This window comes from Protopterus annectens, chromosome 1.part0, assembly GCF_019279795.1.
Source record: "Protopterus annectens isolate FY-2018-M chromosome 1.part0, PAN1.0, whole genome shotgun sequence".
Taxonomy (NCBI): Eukaryota; Metazoa; Chordata; order Ceratodontiformes; family Protopteridae; genus Protopterus; species Protopterus annectens.
In genome coordinates, this window is record NC_056725.1 from 1,918,156,480 (window position 1) to 1,918,174,941 (window position 18,462).

At 39.0% G+C, this 18,462-nt stretch overlaps 1 protein-coding gene across 1 annotated transcript in view; it reads left to right on the forward strand.

Moving 5' to 3' along the window:
• MYO6 (myosin VI) overlaps window positions 1-18,462 on the forward strand; it is a 692,995-nt gene that overhangs the window by 657,645 nt on the left and 16,888 nt on the right. Inside the window, exon 29 of the mRNA XM_044077058.1 lies at window positions 13,562-13,780. Coding sequence (XP_043932993.1) covers window positions 13,562-13,780 — 219 coding nt within the window. The remainder of the gene's footprint in view (window positions 1-13,561; window positions 13,781-18,462) is intronic.

The window sequence follows — 18,462 nt, forward strand, 5'->3', positions numbered from 1 at the left end:
CAAGTCCTGACCATATTCCAAAAAAGTACTGCAGTGTTTGGAGAAATGCTAAAGTTTTTACTTCTTTCTTATACATGTACCAGAGAGGATATAAGAATTCTCTTCTCTCTGGAATCATAAATGCTTCACCGTGTACATTCGATATTTCAAATTCTGGATGGTGATATTTCTAGCAGTAATTCTTGAGCTGCTAGGTTCTACGTGGTGTCAGAAGAAATAATGGCTCTTTTGGCATGTTAATGTTTTGGGACCTCACAGTACTTATCTTGAATTTGCTGTGGGATGGTATCACGTTCAATACAAAGCGATGCTATTTGTGCATTCCTCTACAACTGAGTATTTATAAAAAGGTCTAGCTATTACAGCCAAGGCCCTTCAGAAGGAAGACGTTAGTGTGCTACCTTACTTGGGTAACTGATTCCTGATGTCTCCATTGAGGATGTTCCTGAAAAGATCCATGGCTTAGGTAAGCCTGTGCATTTACATCCCTATGGATTATTCTTTGTAAACTGGGAGACATGTTCCCTTTTTCTGACTTGAGAGAACTGCTTTCATTGGTAAAAAACTAGACACTTTTTATTGACTGTTCCTCCCATTACATAAGGTACAGGAATATGTAGCCTTAACAGTGTTGGTATGGAGTCATTGAAAGGTTCAGGCTCAGATCTTCTCATAGGACTTATGGCAGCCATAGTATTCACAGTTCGGTTTGCATGTTTGAGGACATAGATGGTGCAGTGGGTAATGAAGTGTCAGTGGCTACAAAATCATCACACCCTCAAGGAGCATATTTTGATGGCACATGCTTGTAATCAGGTTCTAGAAGAGGTGAAGACTCCAACCTGTCACATTGTGAGCCATCACTTCCTGTACTAGAACCCATCACAGGTCCTGACAGTTGGCACTTTGCTAGTCAAGGAGCTCATTTTCTTTTCTCGTACTTCACTGGAAGTAGAATCCTAGGAACAGAGCCTCTCCATAGATTTTGTGTCATTTGTCCTTAAAGCTGTTGAAAGGGAGTTGAGACCAGAGCTGCACATGAACAATCATGAACACGAGCATAAACGAACAGTATTCCTGATGCTTGTACCCTCCCTGCAGAGTAGCATTGTGAAACCGGGCATATTCTTTAGGCTGGGACATCAGATGTTCACATCATGTTGGAAGATAATGTGTTGTGGACTTCCAGAGCCATAGGTGCAGATCTGTCATGGATTTGAGTGATTAGAAGTTTTGTGTAGTTAGGGTTTCTAGGACTGGTGCATCTTGGAGAATAACCTAGTTGTCACATGGGAGAAAGTGGACCTTCAACTATTCTGCTTTTCTGCTCAGTTCAGCAAAGCAAGGAGGGAAGTGATGATGAATGCGTGGTCTCTTCCAGTGCAAGGAAGATTTCTTTCCTCTATAACATCTGATTTTTTTTTTCCTGATTGCAAAATTCATAGGAGGGAGATCAAAACTCATCTTTGCTGCCCCATATTGTCTGAAAAGGTTGTATTTTCAAATGCTTGTATTTTCGGGACCTCATAATATAAGCCAAGGCAGTATGCCTCAGATGATGCAGCAGTTGTCTCCTCTGTTAATTTTCCTCCATCTGAATATTTTAGGAGTATTATTTGAAGTAATTGAAAGCAACAGGAAGCCTTCTACACCATTTGTGTGCTGCTAAGTGCAATACAGGTATCCCTTGCCACCTCAGTAAGTTCGTTTGCAGCCACTAGTATGGCTTGGTGTGTCAGTTATTCCTTGGTCGTGTTGTAGGTCTTTCGAATCTCTTTATACAAATAGCCTTAGTGAGAGCAGAAATGCAACCTAGTGATATGTGGTGTAATAGTTCCTTTGATGGGCTGTGAGTTTTTACCACCTCTGAGGAACCCTTCTTCTTTGAACTTCTTAAACATATATATATATATATATATATATATATATATATATATATTTATATACGCACACACTCGCACATATACATATATATATATATATATATATATATATATATATATATATATATATGTGTGTGTGTGTGTGTGTGTGTGTGTGTGTGTGGCAGCAAAAAGTTACAGAAAAAAGCTTTTAAAGCTTCACAGCTAGTTAAACTGTATAGGAGTTGCACTGATCCAGCACTTTATATGCAAGTACAGTAGGATGCATGAGAAAAGGTAAATTATTATGGATCACATTAGGTACCTGTAATTCAAAACAGGAGCTCATATGGTTTTGGCCAGTGGAAAAAATGTTTTCTAATTTAGGAGACACTTTGTAAGCAGTAGCAGTCTTATTAAAAGTGGTCATGTTAACCTTTTCTAGGTTTAACCACAGAGAAGAAATGTAAAACTTAGCTACAACAAAATAGTAGTAAGAATTTTCATTGGCAAAATCAGTTTTATATAGCATAGCAAATTGCCAGGTTATATCATGTTGTATCAGGTTCACTTGTATAATTATTAATATTATCCTATAGCTTCTATACACAGGGACAAAACTAGAATAAAGTGTCTGTTTTTCCTGGTTTACACGCAATACAAAGTTCAGCGGACCCTGGGAAATATGTAGCTTTTCTGAAGGTCTTAGGCAAGCATTACTAAAATTCACAAGCTGAATGTAATATAACCTGGTAAATGAGTTCTGAATCCATAATTTTCACCATTTGTCATCATTCTTAAGAGACTTTCATTAGAGCACATTGATGAATGATGAACTTATGACCAATGCGTAGTCTTAGGGGCTAAGGTATAAGCACTTGGTACTGGTTTATGGGATAGTAAGGGTTGCTTGGGTAGTTGAAACTGAGTACACTTAACCAAAGAAATTACAGATGAAAAGTATTTTGACTTAAGGGAGCTGGCTTAGAGGATTAATGCTGTGAGCTATAGTTCCTTTGGTATAGAGTTTGATTCCCTCATCCCTCATAGGTTCATAGGTTCATAGGTTGGCACTAGGCTATCAGCCCTAGGGCCTATACAAACCTAGCCATAACAATTCCCTGGCTATTTCTTCCCACACTATTTACTTCCTTGGACCCCTGTCTAGCAGGGCGATTGACGTGATCCCCGGGGTGAATTTCCTTTCTCCCATCCAATCGTCAAGGTTCCTTTTGAAGAAAACCAAAGAGGCACTCTGCTTGACATGTATGGGCAATCTATTCCAGAGTCTGGGGAGTCTCTGGGTCAGGAACCTATCCCTCCAGCATGTTTTGTTTGTTGTGATGACAAGGTTTAGATCCCTGGAGCGTGTGGCTCTGAGGGATTGGGATTTCTTTAAGTATAGCATGTCCAACAGCTCTGGGTTTGACATGGCCTTGTATGTTAAGCAAAGATCGCCTCTGAGTAGACGATATGCGACAGAGTATTGCTGGAGTTTTTTAAGGCGGTCAGCGTAGGGCATCTGCTTTAGGCCTGTGATTCTTTTAGTGAGGTATTTCTGTGGCCTTTCCAGTTGTTGCAGATGTCTTGAGAGGTACATACCAAACGGGGCATTGTATTCTATAATGGGTCTAATGAGGGATGAGTACAGTGGGACAATGACCTCCTTTTTTCTGGATGAAAAGCCCTTAATGATGAGGTGTGCCACATAGAAGGATTTCCTGACTGTTGTGGCGATGTGGTTATTGAAGGTGAGACCACTGCCCACCTGTGTCCCTAAGTCTCTTATCAAACTTTCGGTGTTTAGTGTACTGCCACTTATATGGTAATTCACGGATACATGTTTTTTCCGAAAGGGGATAACTATACATTTCTTGGCATTGAGCTTGAGCCCATGACTCTGGCACCAAGCATCTGTTTCTGTAAGGCCCTTTTGTAGAGTATCCACATCATTTGGGGATTCAATAATGGTTCCCAGTTTGCAGTCATCTGCAAACTTTGTTATCCAGAGTCCCTTAGTGTTGGCCTGTACTTCAGAGAAGTAGATGCCAAACAAGAGCGGTCCCAGGACTGAACCCTGAGGTACTCCATTTGTCACTTGTCTGGAGCTGGATTTGGAGTCGGCTACTTTTACAGTGTGGGTTCTATCAGTAAGCCAGTTAGCAACCCATTGGGTGACGTAGGGATTAATGCCCAGCTTAGTAAGTTTATCTATGATTCCAGAGTGGGGGATGGTGTCAAAGGCCTTGGCAAGGTCTAGATAGGCTGTGTGGACCACCTTACCCTTGTCCATGGCTCTGGAGACTGATTCAAAGAAGTTAATCAAGTTCAGGAGACAAGATCGGCCCTTCACAAACCGAAACTGGGTGGGGTCCAGTGTTTGAAGGTTGCCAATGTCTTTGTTTATAAGTTCCATGATAATATGCTCCATGGCCTTGCAGATAAGGCTTGTCAGACTGATGGGATGGTAGTTTCCAGGATCCAAGGTGGATCCCCCTTTGTGGAGTGGGATAACTGTAGCTGTGCACCACTCAGTGGGCACGAAACCTGAGGTTAGGCTATGATTAAACATGACACTTAGGTGAGGTGCCAGTTCATATTGTAGTTCATGTAGTACACAGCCCGGGATGTCATCTGGTCCCATGGATGCTGTATTCTTAGCTTTGGAGAGTGCGTTTTTTACCTGTGTGGCTGTTATTACCGGAATTTGGCAATCTTCCAGTATTGAGATGGGCCATTTAGGGGGTGAGAGGGGGGTGAAGTTGGCACCGAATCGATCTGCCAGGATATTGGCAATATCCTTGGGATCAGTATATATAATGCCATTGTGTTTTAGCTCAGAGCAGATCTGAGCATTGCCATTTAGATTCCTGACATAGTTATAGAATGCCTTGTTGTTGTCTTTGGAATCTTTGGCAATTTTATTTTCGTAACTAGCTTTGGAGGATTTTATGAGGGATCTCAGTTTCTTACTGAGGCTGGTAAGGAAGGTTTTGCATCCTAGGATTGTCCTCTTTTCTGCAACAGTTTCTTCCTTTTGTTGTAAAGTTTGTTTATGGCAGGGGACCACCAGATTGGCTTCTTTTTTTTGGATGAAAGCATCTTGGTTCTATTTGGGATGGCACGATTTATGCATGAGTGGATGTGCTCGTACAGTGCCTTAGTGTAGGATTCAGCAGTTGAACTTTCAGCTCCCGTCTGCATGGGTGTCATGAAGTTTGTCACTTCTGACTTGAGTAGCATGAAGTTGGCTTTGGAGAAGTTTTTTATGGAGGTTTCCTTACTGGGGGGTGGGGGTGGGATGTGGATGTTAAGGATGATTAGCTTATGGTCAGACATGACTAACGAGGGGGTGACCATAGGTGTGGAGCATCGATTTCCCATGTTGGTAATGACCAGGTCTAGGATATTGGAGCCCCTGGTGGGACTATGGATTAGTTGATCCAGGGCGTTGGAATTTATGAATTCCAAGAACCATAGGGCAAGGGTGTTGGTACATGAGTAGCTTTCCCAGTTAATGGCAGGGTAGTTAAAATCACCCAGTATTAGGGTTTTTGGTTCTATCTTAATATTTTCCAGTATGTTTGGAAAGGTGTAGTGAGAATATTGGGGTATCGTGGGGGATCTGTAGCAAGCTACAATTTGGATTGCAGTCTTACCTAGTGTTAGTTGCACCTGGAGAATTTCAGACGCATTGTGTTGGGCAACTAGCCTGGTGGTGTGAATATCCTTGGTGAATATTGACACTCCTCCACCTTTAGTGTTTCGGTCCTGCTTTGGTGGCCAAAAAGTGTGGTAAGAGTTGTAGCCTGGTATTGCAGGGCTGCTCTCTGGAGCCTTGAACCAGGTCTCAGTTACTGCACAGATATCGATGTTCTCCATTTTTAGGAGTGCCTCGAGAGAGTGCATTTTGAGATTTAGACTTCTAGCATTGAGTAGCATTACCTTCAGATTTTGCATGCTTGTACCTGTTACAGTGGTGGTTTTGTTCTTTGAACTTTGCCTAAAAAAGGCACTATAGGGGTGGCAAGAGCCTTAGCCAGTAACCTGAATCCCAGAGGCGACATGTGCAGACCATCTCTGGCAAAGCATCGTGGTCTGTCAGTCATGTCGTCCCAGGCAGACAGATACTGGATCCCCTTTGAATGACACCAGAAGCTTAGCCAATTGTTGAAGTCAATCATTTTGTCCTTATATCGTGGTATCATTCTGGGTGAAGGCAGGATGCTACTCAGGGCTAGGGTCATACCTGCCTGGGCCACTTGATCCGAGAGCTCTTCTATGTCTCTTTTCATGTAGTCCAGGGAGGTACGTCTCAAGTCATTCACTCCAACATGGACAATGACAGAGTCATATTTGTACTTGTTGTGGAGTGACTTGAGTGCATGTGTTATGTGGTGGATCCTGGCACCCGACAGGCAGCTGACTGTAATTTTCTCCTTGTTCAACTTGGTGAGAGGGACATCAGTGTGCCGGACTATAGAGTCACCTATGACTAAAGTGTTAGGTACATTGTCTTGCCTTAGGGGCTGTTGCTGGGTGGCACACAGGTGTTTTGAACTATGTGACACTTTGGTTGTAATTGGTGTTTGTTTGCGTTTCAGCTTCAGAGGTCCTTGTTGCTTGGGCAGGTTACAGTTAAGGGCCTCTGCATATGTGGATTTAGTGTTGCTCTATGTGGGCGTTGGTGACGTGGGTTTAGAAGGGCTATGTGTTGCTTGAGGTGTAGTGTGGGTGTTAACCTTCTCCTCTTGACTGTCTAGCACAATCTTGGGTGGAGAGAGCTTTGCTTCCATTTTGGCTATGTAAGTGCATCTCTCACAGGTTGTAGTGTTGGGTGGTAGGAGGAGAGGGTTGTCTGTGTACATGAGGCAATTGCTGCATTGCCCCAGTATGCCCAGATTCACCAGGTGGACAGGAGAAATCACCGGAAGCTGACCCTTGGACATGCCTGGTTTGATGCTTTTTTTTTTTTTTTTTTTTGTAAAGTACAGGAGCTGTTTTCCCTTACCTTAGCAAGGTACTTTGCAATTATAGGCTGTTTAGTGCCTACTATTAATTTCTCCTTATTAACAAGGAGAGTTGAGTGCTTGTATCAGTTTAAGGCTTCCTAGTGCTTTCCAGCAGGTATTAGAGAAAGTGCTAGTCAAAGGGATGCTTAACCTATTGTCTGACCATGAGCAAGTCACTTAACCAGGTGTTGCTCCCAGTTTGCCCCTAAAAAGGGACTGTGTGTCCACTGAGCCTCCCTGGTTAACAAATGGGTTTTATTGTTATATGATCATATAATATTAACCATAGTTGTAGGTTGTAAAAATCACAGATGCCTGTGCCTGGCATTAACATTAATATTGCAATGTCAGTAGTACAAGAGGTAGAGCATTCATTTCTATACTGGAAGACCAGAAAGCTATGGGCTGTAGTCCCTTTGTAGGTGATTGCATTGTTGACAGTACAGCGCAGCATTAGAGGGTTGCTGCACTCCTGACAGTGTTGTCCTTTGGATAAAATATTGAACCGAGGTCCCGTCTGCTTGAGTTGGTGATAGCTCAGGTGGATATAAAACATTCCAAAGCACCTGTCAAAAAGAGTGGGGGAAATTCACTAATGCACAGGCTAAATTTCCTCTAGTAGTAAGAATACCACTTCAGGTCACCCCTGGAAAGTGGCCACTAGTGTAGTAGAACTACCATGGTCAATGAAGATGAAGTAAATAGATAGATTTAAAAACCTTTCTGTACAGAAAATCAGTAACTAATATGTTGCCTAAATGAAAAACTTAAGTAATTGTCATGTGCTCACCAAGAAGAGCATTCTTATTATTTGCTGCATGTGGAGAATGAGTCACAGTTACTCTCTAAAACTGAGAAAAAGACAAGCTCGCTAAGCACCTTTTTGACATAGGAAAGGTGTGTAACAAGTTTTTAAGTGTCACTCACCACTGTTAAGCTCTAGTCTAATTGTATAGGATTAATAGTGGTAGGCAACCATCCCAGAATAGTGGATGAAGCAACAAAATACACTAGAACATTGAACACTTCATTCAGACTTTTATTTTCTTTTTTCTTTCGTGGTTGAATGAAGTGTATAATTTGTTTTAAACTTTTTCTTCCTGCCGCTCTGTGTGCCAGCAGTAAATGTATTAAAGCTGTCAAAGTCATAAAATGCTTAGTCCTCCTGTATTATGTTCTTTAAGTATTGTAGTATGTGCAAGTAGTTTAAGCTCCATGCACTACAAATAATTATGATTTGTTGTGTCTGATCATATCCTTTTTTGTTGTGTCTTTTTGACACAGATTTCAAGATTCACCTCAAGAACAACATCTATATCTAAAAACACATAACAAACTGGTTATGATTGGGGACCCAACCATAATCCTCATTTTGGTAAAAAAAGAAGTAATTAACTTGGTGTTACTTATTTTAAGATTGAACAGTATCATATGGAAAAAAAAAAGTGGGAGCAAAGAAATTACAGTTAGAAATGTTAAAAGTCGTTAACCATAAAGTAGGCCATATAGAAGTCCTTTTTTGCAATTGTGTGTTTTACTGCTGAAGTTTGATATGGTAGCCAAGTAGTAACGTTATACACGAGGTAGGCAAAATCCCCTCTAGCATTTCAGGAGTTGGCATCTTGTTAAAGGCGAGTACCTATTTTGGGAACCAAGTAAAGGTAATTAATTTTACATGCTTTATTTAAGTTACAAAGTAAAAGTATGAACCTGTAGACAAGACTGTGAAAATATTTACATGACCTGTTCAGATTATAGATGTTAAAGGAACTTCATGGATGACAACCTAGTTCATAGGTGCTTGCTAGACTATTGATATAAGACAGTCTTAAGAAGCCTAGGCTTACATTCCTATGGTAGTTTTTAGTTCTTATATTCTTTACACAGATAACCAAGAGACAGGCAAAACAAGGATATGTTGGGACATTTACATTTACTTGTTTCCCTGTCCATGAGGGACAAAGGTGCTAAACTGGGGGGGATTTGGTGTTACTCATCCATTCATCCAAATTATCTTTGAACAGAGTAAGAAAGGTTCTTTGCTTTGTGGACTGGGAGCTGATTTCATAGAAGTGGAATTTTCTCTGATACATAACTATCCCTTCAGTGTTGATGAAACTCATCACAGCTCTATAAATTATTAGCATGAAATTCACTGTTATTTTGAGAGTATAAAGAACTAGTGTTATTAGGTGTCAACATGGGCTCCATATCAGGTCAACAAAGTAACAGTAAAAAAAAAATCCTGTCTTCACCAGGAATTAATTAAAACTCAGCACATTCACCCATAACGATAACCAAACTTCATTAGAATGAGCACAGAAAACTTCAGTCACCACCTGTATAAATGTTCTTCACTTAACTCATTACATCCGAGTGATGCCTTCAGGTTCATCTGCAGTTAAGTCCTACTGACGCCTCTAGGCATCAAATATTGCTTGTTCATATTTACATCAATAATTCTATAAATGTACTATGAACAAGGTTTTAAAAGATTTCATCTTAAAGCTTATGCAATAGCAAACTCAACTGCATTAATATTTGACCTCTGATTGGTGCAGGTAAGTAGATAATAACTGTTGTTTTTATGATATTAATTTATATAGCTATAATTTTTACATTTTTCTAAATATCTCAACAACCAAGTAACACAGACAAAACTCCTTAGCCTCGTATGAAAGCTCTCAGATTATTAAAATGTTGCTGACAGTATGTGTGTAACTTGAGTGGTTGCAGAGATGTTATAAGCTCTTCATAAAATGTTACAGATGTAATAGTTACTGTGTTTACTGGGGTCTATATCAGAACATCGAAGTTTTAAAACTTTGAATGTTCTAATATCGACCCGTTTTAATCGAACGCTAAAAATAGCGAAGCTGCAGAACACCAAATTCTTTCCTAGGGAAAGAATTTGGTTGGCCGGTTCTGTGGCTTCGCTATTTTCAGCGCTGTGGTGGAGATTTACGGGTCAGGTTCAGGTAAGTGTGCGATTGTATGGTTGTTAGGATTAGGGCGCGGGTTAGGTGAGTTAGGGGTAGGGCGCGGGTTATGTGAATTATGTTTAGGGACGGGTTAAGTGAGTTAGATTTAGGGCGTGGCTTAGGTGAGTGTGCGATAGTGATGGACCTTAGGGTTAGGGTTTTGGTTAAGATAAGTGGATAGATAGTATATGTATAGTTTAGTGTAGGGTTAGTTGTAGGATTATAAGTGTATGTGTGTGTATTGATGTTTTTTAGGTGTGCTTGTGTTGTGTGTATGTGTTTCGGAATAGCAAATTTTTTCCCAAGGAAAAGATTCGCTGTTCTGAATGTTCGATATGTGGTTTAGATATTTTAGGTTCGATGAAGTAGCGTTCGCTATTTTCATCTTTCGATAACGTCATATAAACACGTTTACTGTAACTTAGAAAATTCCGTTTAAGACCTAGAACCTAAAGAATACCACTGAAAAAATAGTTTGTGCTGAAGAGTTTGCCATTTATACTTCTTTCATAACCACTATGGTTCCAGAGATATGAACATTTGTTTGAAATGTGAGGACAGAATTTGATTCTGTCAAAAGGCTTAGGCTCCGCCCATTGGAAGTTACAGTGCAAACTTCCTGAGTTCCATTGGAGTGAATGAGTTAAAAAACAAAAAAGACACGTTTATTAAGAGTAGGGCAGTTCCAGGAAAGTCTCACTAAGAGTTATTCATTTTTGATAACATATATATGTTGATAAATCATAACCTGCAGAGCTGTTTCAGTCTTGCATTGCATGAAAGACGTTCAGTGACATAAACAAGCCCTTGAGTATAACAGTTAAAATGCCCAGAGCGAGTATGGGATTTATGTTCAGATCCAATTAAAAGGAATCTACCAGTATGTGTGCATTTACACTGCTTGTAACTGCCACTGACAGTTACCCCAGTTCCATTCTTTGCATCAGATGGTACCTAAATGAGGTTGGAGCTATGGAAGAGACCTGAGCAGCTGATGGTCCACTTAAGAGACACCTGTGAACAAAAAATATAAATGGGAGAAATCACACATACCTAAGAGCAAAAGACCTTCTAATGCCTCTGAATTAGGACTACTCTTTTAAATCATTAATTAAGCTTATAGAACAAGCTGCATTCAACCAACTTGCAAGCAATCTCTGTCATTATAACATATTGTCTTCCTATCAGGATGGGTTTATAAAACATAATTGTGCCCAAAACCACCTTGTTCTCCCTCACTGACATAGTACATGCTAAAATTAGCAAGGGACATCTCACATGTACATTATCTTTCACCAAATCTCTTGACTCAGTAAATCACACCCTGTTACTAAATACTCCATGTTTGTTTCCTACATCATTAAATGTTCCTACAGTTATCTCACAGACTGAACGTTTGCAGTAAAATTCAATAATACATTATCACCTCAACAAAACAGTTACCAGTATTCCCCATGGCATAATCTTAGCCTCTCTACTGTTCAGCATATTCACCAACTCCCTTCATGCTGACCTCCACTTGTTCAGCCTTTTCCTTTACATAGACATTCTTGTCGTCTAGTGATGTGGTCATAGTCATAAAATAACAGTACATGATTTCCAACATGCCTCATCTTAACAGTGTACACTACTAGTTACTTAAAAGACAACTTATCTTGAACACTAAAGAGACTAAAACAATGATTTTTTGGAACTCCTCAAAAGGCAACAGTTTAGATCCAGCCCAGTTGCAGAGAGACACTGTGTCCCAGCAGCCTGAGATCAGGAATGGGCTTGGGGTGCTAGTAGGGGTAGCTAGGAGGATAGGATAAACTGATTCCCCTATCAAAGTGAAAGGGCTCTGGAAGAGCTGCTGTCAGTTTGACTTCTGCTGGTCTCCAGCTGCCTTGCAATATAGCAATTTGCATATTGTGCTTGAGATGAACTCATTACTTAGAAAACACTTTGTAATCATGTCTTGTCTGTTTTGCAGTATTGTCATTGGAACCTCCTGCTATGCTTCTTCTAATGTACCCAGCCTATGGCTAAAATCTCATTATCTAGGATCAGTCCACTGTCCTCATTAACAAACTTAAGTAAATGAAGTGCCTCTGTGAATGAATTGTGGCAGCTGGCAGATTTTATTAGTATCAAAATGATATAATGTAAAATGAAGATGTTAGATTCTGGAACCAGGCTTTCATAAACCAGACTTGTGGTTGTAGGTAATGGGAGTGGCTATCCCTTGTTTAAAAAATAAACCAGAAGAAGCTACAGGAGGCACATATGCTGTAGCCACCATCTTGCCACTCCTCAAGGATATGAACTTCTTTACTTCCAGTCTTGTACATCCATCCTCCATTTTGATCTGGCTTTGTCAGAGGACCTGACATTCATTTCTTGGAAGATGTTTTTCTTGGTCGGTTAGGAACCCTGTTTCATCATTCAACAATTGGTGCCCTTTAGGACTGACTCATATTTTTTCCTAAAGGTGGTCTCGGAAATATCCCTAGATAAGCCTGTTCCTTTCTTTGTTTTATTTTTAGGGCAGAATTCAAGGGCTGGGGAGAGAATCCTTCATGCACTGGATGTATGTGGGTGTGCATTTTCAAGTCAGGTTCAACCTGAAGAGGATGCTTAACTTCAAGAAGGTGAAACTGTTGTTCATCTCCTTTGCTCCTGAGAGGGAGGTGCTATCAGAGGTTAAGTAAGCTCCTTCAAAGTAGATTGCCATTTGCAATGTTTTAAATTCAATCTGTAAAATACTTTTCTCCAAAATCCACTCCGGTTAATAGCATTGCTGTTTATGGGTTCATAGGTAAGTACCAGGCTAGCTAGCCTTGCAAGTCATTTAAGCCTATCCAGTTTCCCTTCAAAGGTGAGAATCAAACCCTGTACCTTGTTTGTAGTTATTGCTATGAAAAAAGTTTCCATAACTGCTAAACAGTGTTGCAGCCACTTAGCCATTTGTTCACACCTTCTTTGAGTATACTAAAACTGGGTATCATTTCAGACCTAGTACTTCAGGATGTGGATTTTAAGCTCTTAGGTCTTTCAAGTTTAGTAGCTGTGATTGTATAACATTTACTTTTTGGGATTTTCTCAATTAACTACTGCTGAAGACCTCCAGCATTAGATATAACTGCATCTGAAGACATCAGGTACATGTTCTTTTTGTCATTAAACATCACATCTCTGGAACGTCTGCTACCAGTGGATTAGGGAGTCCTCCACCCTAGCTAGTTTTAAAATAATTCTGAAAACCCATTTGTGCACTAGTATTGGATGTATTTTGATTTATTATTGTAATTGTGCTATGTATTTGTTGCATTCTGTTGTCATATGTTTTAATATGTTTTGTTTTAATTATTTATTCCATTGGTGCTTGTTTTCAAGCACGTTAATTAGCTTGAATGTGAACTTGACATAAGTCCACCCAAAATAATGAGAGAAAATTTAGCTGTCTGTTTAGCAGGGGACTGCAAAGGAGGGAATCCCAACAGTTTTTTGCTACAGAAGTTCAAATTATGGAGCATCTCGTGTGATGAGACTATGTCTGTTATTCCTTCATATTACCTAGTTTGAGGATGCCTCAGTAGTTAATCTGGAAAAATGAATCAATATTTCTTCCACTGCAACACCGAAACACAAAATTACTGAGTTTGTGTTACTTTTTATGGCAAATGCATGAAAAGTGTAACATGACTGCTTTAATTTTGTTTTATAGCGGAGCAAAACCCTGTATCACAATTACCTGTCAGCCATCATGAGATTGAAGCCAACAGGCAGCAACGGTACTTCCGCATTCCTTTCATTCGCCCTGTCGATCAGTACAAAGACCCTCAGAACAAAAAGAAAGGCTGGTGGTATGCTCATTTTGATGGCCCATGGATTGCTCGCCAGATGGAGCTTCATCCAGATAAGCCTCCTATATTGCTGGTGGCAGGTAAGTTTATCACAAATGGCTGTTTTAAAATATTTATTTCAAATATTTATGCAGAAAAGTCAGTAACCTTGTTCATTGCCGTATATAATTATAGGATTGACTTAAATAACTACATTTATGTAACTGACTGAAAACTAAAGAAATGAATTATGAGTTTAAGAGGAAATAACCTGATGTAGTAGTTAGTAGCACATCATTTTAAGTGTGTTTAATAAAACCTGACTTATTCTGCAGTGCAGGCCTCTCAATTACAGTGGATGTTTTTGTAGCTTGGCAAATGCTTACATACATACATGCAGATATTTCAAGCACAAGTATTAATGCCTTTCTTAGAGTGCCAGTATACCAAAACACTTGTTCCCATAATAAAGTGCCCAGGCAGTTCTTAAAAATATCTAAAGCAATGTTTGCTTTAAAGTAACTTCGTAGTCTTTTCCATGCATCAGCTGTTCTCTCAGAGAACCAATTGATACACTTCTCATTCCTATAGAATCATCTACATGTGTTATCTGATGATTCTCTACTACTTTTGATAACCCCAAACATAACCAGAGGTAGTTGTCTGTACTTGCCCTATATACCGGTCTCCACTTAAAAATCTGTAAGAGACACTGTACAAGTTCAGATATTTTAGTCTTTCAGAATAACTTACATTTTCACGTCCATAGATACCCTTGTTATAGTTCTGCTGTACTCTTTCCAGTTTACTCATGCTTGTTTTCTTATAAGGTTTCCATATATTATTCCATACTCAAGTTTGGGTATAATGTAACTGACAAAAACTGACTTCATCATTTCTGATTTCCTAGACTTTATAAATCTTTTTTTATATAATATATAGTTATATTACTATCATTAACCAATTGGTTGATATGATTAGAAAAACTCAAAGCTGGATTTACCCATATACCCAGGTCTTTAAATGAATCTACAGTTTCAAATCATTGTGTGCTGTATTAAATATTCACCTTTCAGTTCATCTCTCAAAAATCTCATATGCTTAGTTTTTGATGTATTAATCGTCATATTATTCTCCTATGCCCAAATGGTCAGTTTAATCAAGTTCTTTTGCAGACATGCCCTATCTGTAACACATGTAATCAGTATACCCAGTTTCAGGTCATCTGTATACAAACTGTAGATTGCCTCTGATGAAAAAGATAGCTCTGAAAGATACAATCTGAACAAGTATGGGCCTAGGATAGAGCCCTGTCGGACACCCGTACTGTAACCACGAATTTCACCTGTCCAATTTCTGTATGATATTTGCCATGTAATATTTGTAAGCCATGCAGCTATCCATCTGATCAAGAGTACATCAGTACCTAGTTGTTCCAATTTATTGATCAGTATTTTGTGTAAGACCCTGTCAAATGCAGAAGTTAAATCTATATAAATTACATCACAGTGCAATAGCTATTATTACATAGTTATAGAACATTGTTTAATGTATGGTTTCAACTGCCAACCTTTCCATTTCTAACAATAATCTGTTTAATATAACCTTCTCCATTATTATTCCTCAACATGAAGTGGGTTTGTATGACTCTTGGTTTGTCTTACTCTCCTTTCCTTTAACAATTGCACGTCTCCAATCTTGAGGAATCTGCTCATATATGATTTAGTAAACATTTTTTTCAATATAATTTGCGTGTGGTGTCTGAGGTTACCTGGATGTCACTAGGATAATTTATCACCCCCTTTGTGGAACCAAGCTGCTTTGCATAAGACTTTGTAAGTATACCTGTAATCTGTTACGTCAGAGAATAAATTCCAGAGTCTACACACAGTTTGTCAATTTGTATGTCCTTACTCCTACCACATCTTATGCATCTATTAAACTGTTTCCTGTTATGCTCAGTATCTTTATATAGATTTTCTTCAATTTTTTGTATCTTGTTTACACTATCCCTGGGATTCAATAAAGCCTAAATTAAGTGTGCACTAAGTGTTCTCTGTTCTGAGTGAACAGACAACACAAGCATAACTCTCATCTTCTTCCTCCTAATTTTAGTTTTCCTACTAATATTCTTGCAGCTTTAAATACTGAGGGGGATTCATAAGGGTTACCACAAAGTGTAGACTACATGTACACTTAGTATAATCTTTCTGAGTGACCAGAAAGCACAGAATGTGGTAGGAATATTCTTGAATACAGATCATGTACATTTTTAGTGTACACTTAGTTTAGGTGTTATTGAATCTGGCCCTATGTTTAATTTGTCTGTCCAGCTTGTTTATTTCAGTCTTCAAAGTTGTAATTTGACCTCTTTTCCATTTCTTATATATTTTTTTGTCTCTCACCTTAATCAAGTGTCTTGTCCTTATGGAAATATATCCTCCTGAAGTTGTGTGTTTAGATCCTGATGTTAAACATTTTTTTATATTTTGCATTCAAACAATTTCTCTTTCACAACTTTCCACATACCATCTGCAGTTTTTCCAATGAACACCTCACTCCAGTTAGTTTTACATAGTGACTGTTTTGCTTCCATATAGTCTGTAATTAACCTTCTGTACATTGGTTTAGATTTCAATTTGGCAGAATTATCTAGCAGCAAATTAACCTTTTTAACCCCATGATCACTGCACATCAACAGTGGTAAAACTTGGCATGAAGCAACAGTAATTTATTTAGGGGCACAAACAATGTCTGTAATGTTCTGTTCCCAGGTAGGCTTTTTAACAATCTGAAGCAACTGTTACTGAACTTACACTATAAATAATTTCCTTACAAATGTTTTTGAATCTGTATTGTTCCAGTCTATTTCTAGTAAATTTAAGTCCACAGCCGCTATTATTTTCCTTCCTGTGTTTCATGCAAGAAACACATGAATTCCTCTGAGTTATCGGCACTTAACTTTGGTGGTCTATATACTCCAACAACTGTTATACACATGAATTCCTCTGAGTTATCAGCACTTGACTTTGGTAGTCTGTGTACTCCAACAACTGTTATACACATGAATTCCTCTGAGTCATCAGCACTTGACTTTGGTGGTCTGTACCAATTGTTATATGTTCCAGGGATGTCTTTACTGTCACAGTTACACAATCTATAGTATTTGTGTTATCACTGAACATGTAATAATCACAGGTCTCATCACTATCTTTAATCCCTATTATAACACCTCCACCTGATTTTTTTTCTCAGAGTCTGTTAAAATAAAAGCATTTATACCATGAAAGAACTGGTTTCTAGTCATTGTTCTTTAACCATGTTTCACAAACTATGATATCAATCTTGTGGGAACGTAGCAAATTTTCCAATTAAAAAACTTTATTATTAATGCTCCTAGCATTAACAACCACCGATGATGCATCAATGTTGCTGTCTGTGAACTGCTAAGTTTTCAACCTGGCAAAACCCTGTGTTTTTTCAAATATTGCAAAATATCTGCTGCAAAAATTCTCTTCCCTAATCTTGACAAGTGCACGCCATTCTGTCTAAACACATGCGTATCCAAAATTAGACTTGGATGCTCTACACATTTCCATTTTTTAAACAGGATATTTTTTTCATTCAGGAATTTACCCCCAAAATATTTTCGTCTTGGTAACTTAACTCTCCTTTGTATATGTGATTTGTGAAAAATATGTCCTAACACCTGTACAAGCAATGCTGTCTAAGAGGGCTGTAAGTTCTGTATGAACAGTCAGAGAGTCCTTGTGGATGAGATCATTTGTAACAACGTGAGTAAAAACAGATCCATGCTCCCTAACATTAAAGCATTCTAAGGCCTTTCTCTCATCCTCTGTTTTTCCTCTTGGATGGTCATTATTTTCTTTGTAAATTTAAGTAGCAGTTTCTCTAATGATTGAATCTCTGATTACAACAGTATCAGTCCTGACCAGGTCTGAAGAGTATTCAACTTCTAATTCAGTAATGTCTGCTCCATCAGTTGTTACAAACGAATGATCTTTGTCACCATTAGTCTTATTAATCCCACTGTTTTCATTGCTTATACATTTGTAAGCATACAATTCTCATCCAGCTGAAGTTCTACATCCACAGCTTTCTTTCTTTTTTTTTTTTTCTATATGCTCTGAATCCCCGGATTGCTGAATACTTGTATCCCAAATTCCAAAGTTGTCAGTGGTATTATCCTGTTCAGCAGAGGTTGAGTGATCTTTACTGAAAATAGGCAGTTCCTTTCCTAAATGTGTTCTATTTGCTCTTTGCATAACATTATATCTGAAGTAGTTCACTTCATTTGTGCAGCAACCTATGGGGATTCGGATCCGACCTCGGATCCTAGCCAGCAGTTTTCAACAGCTTTAGATCTGAGCTCCAAGCTCCTCCCCTACCCATAATCCCCTGCCAACCCTGACTGACCCAAGATCTAGTTTGCCACGGTTATCCAACAGCAGCTTGATCTACAGCTCCAAGCCCTCGAGACTTTTGTGAGAAAAAAAATACCCTTTTCTCTCTCCTTTCTTCTGTTTTTTGTGTGTGTGTGTTTTCAGGTCCCTTTTTGTAAAACTTCTCTCTAGTTTAACTTATATTTTTTTGATCTTTTACCTCCCCCTTCCTTCATGGTTCCGTTAGGGTTGTGTGTGTGTGTGTTTGGAGCCTAACGTGTGTGTTCTCTCTTAGTTTAAGTGGCTGAGGCCCCAAAATTGATCTTCTCTAAGTGCACCGAGTGTGGCCATAAGCTGTCCCCGGCAGATGGCCACACTCG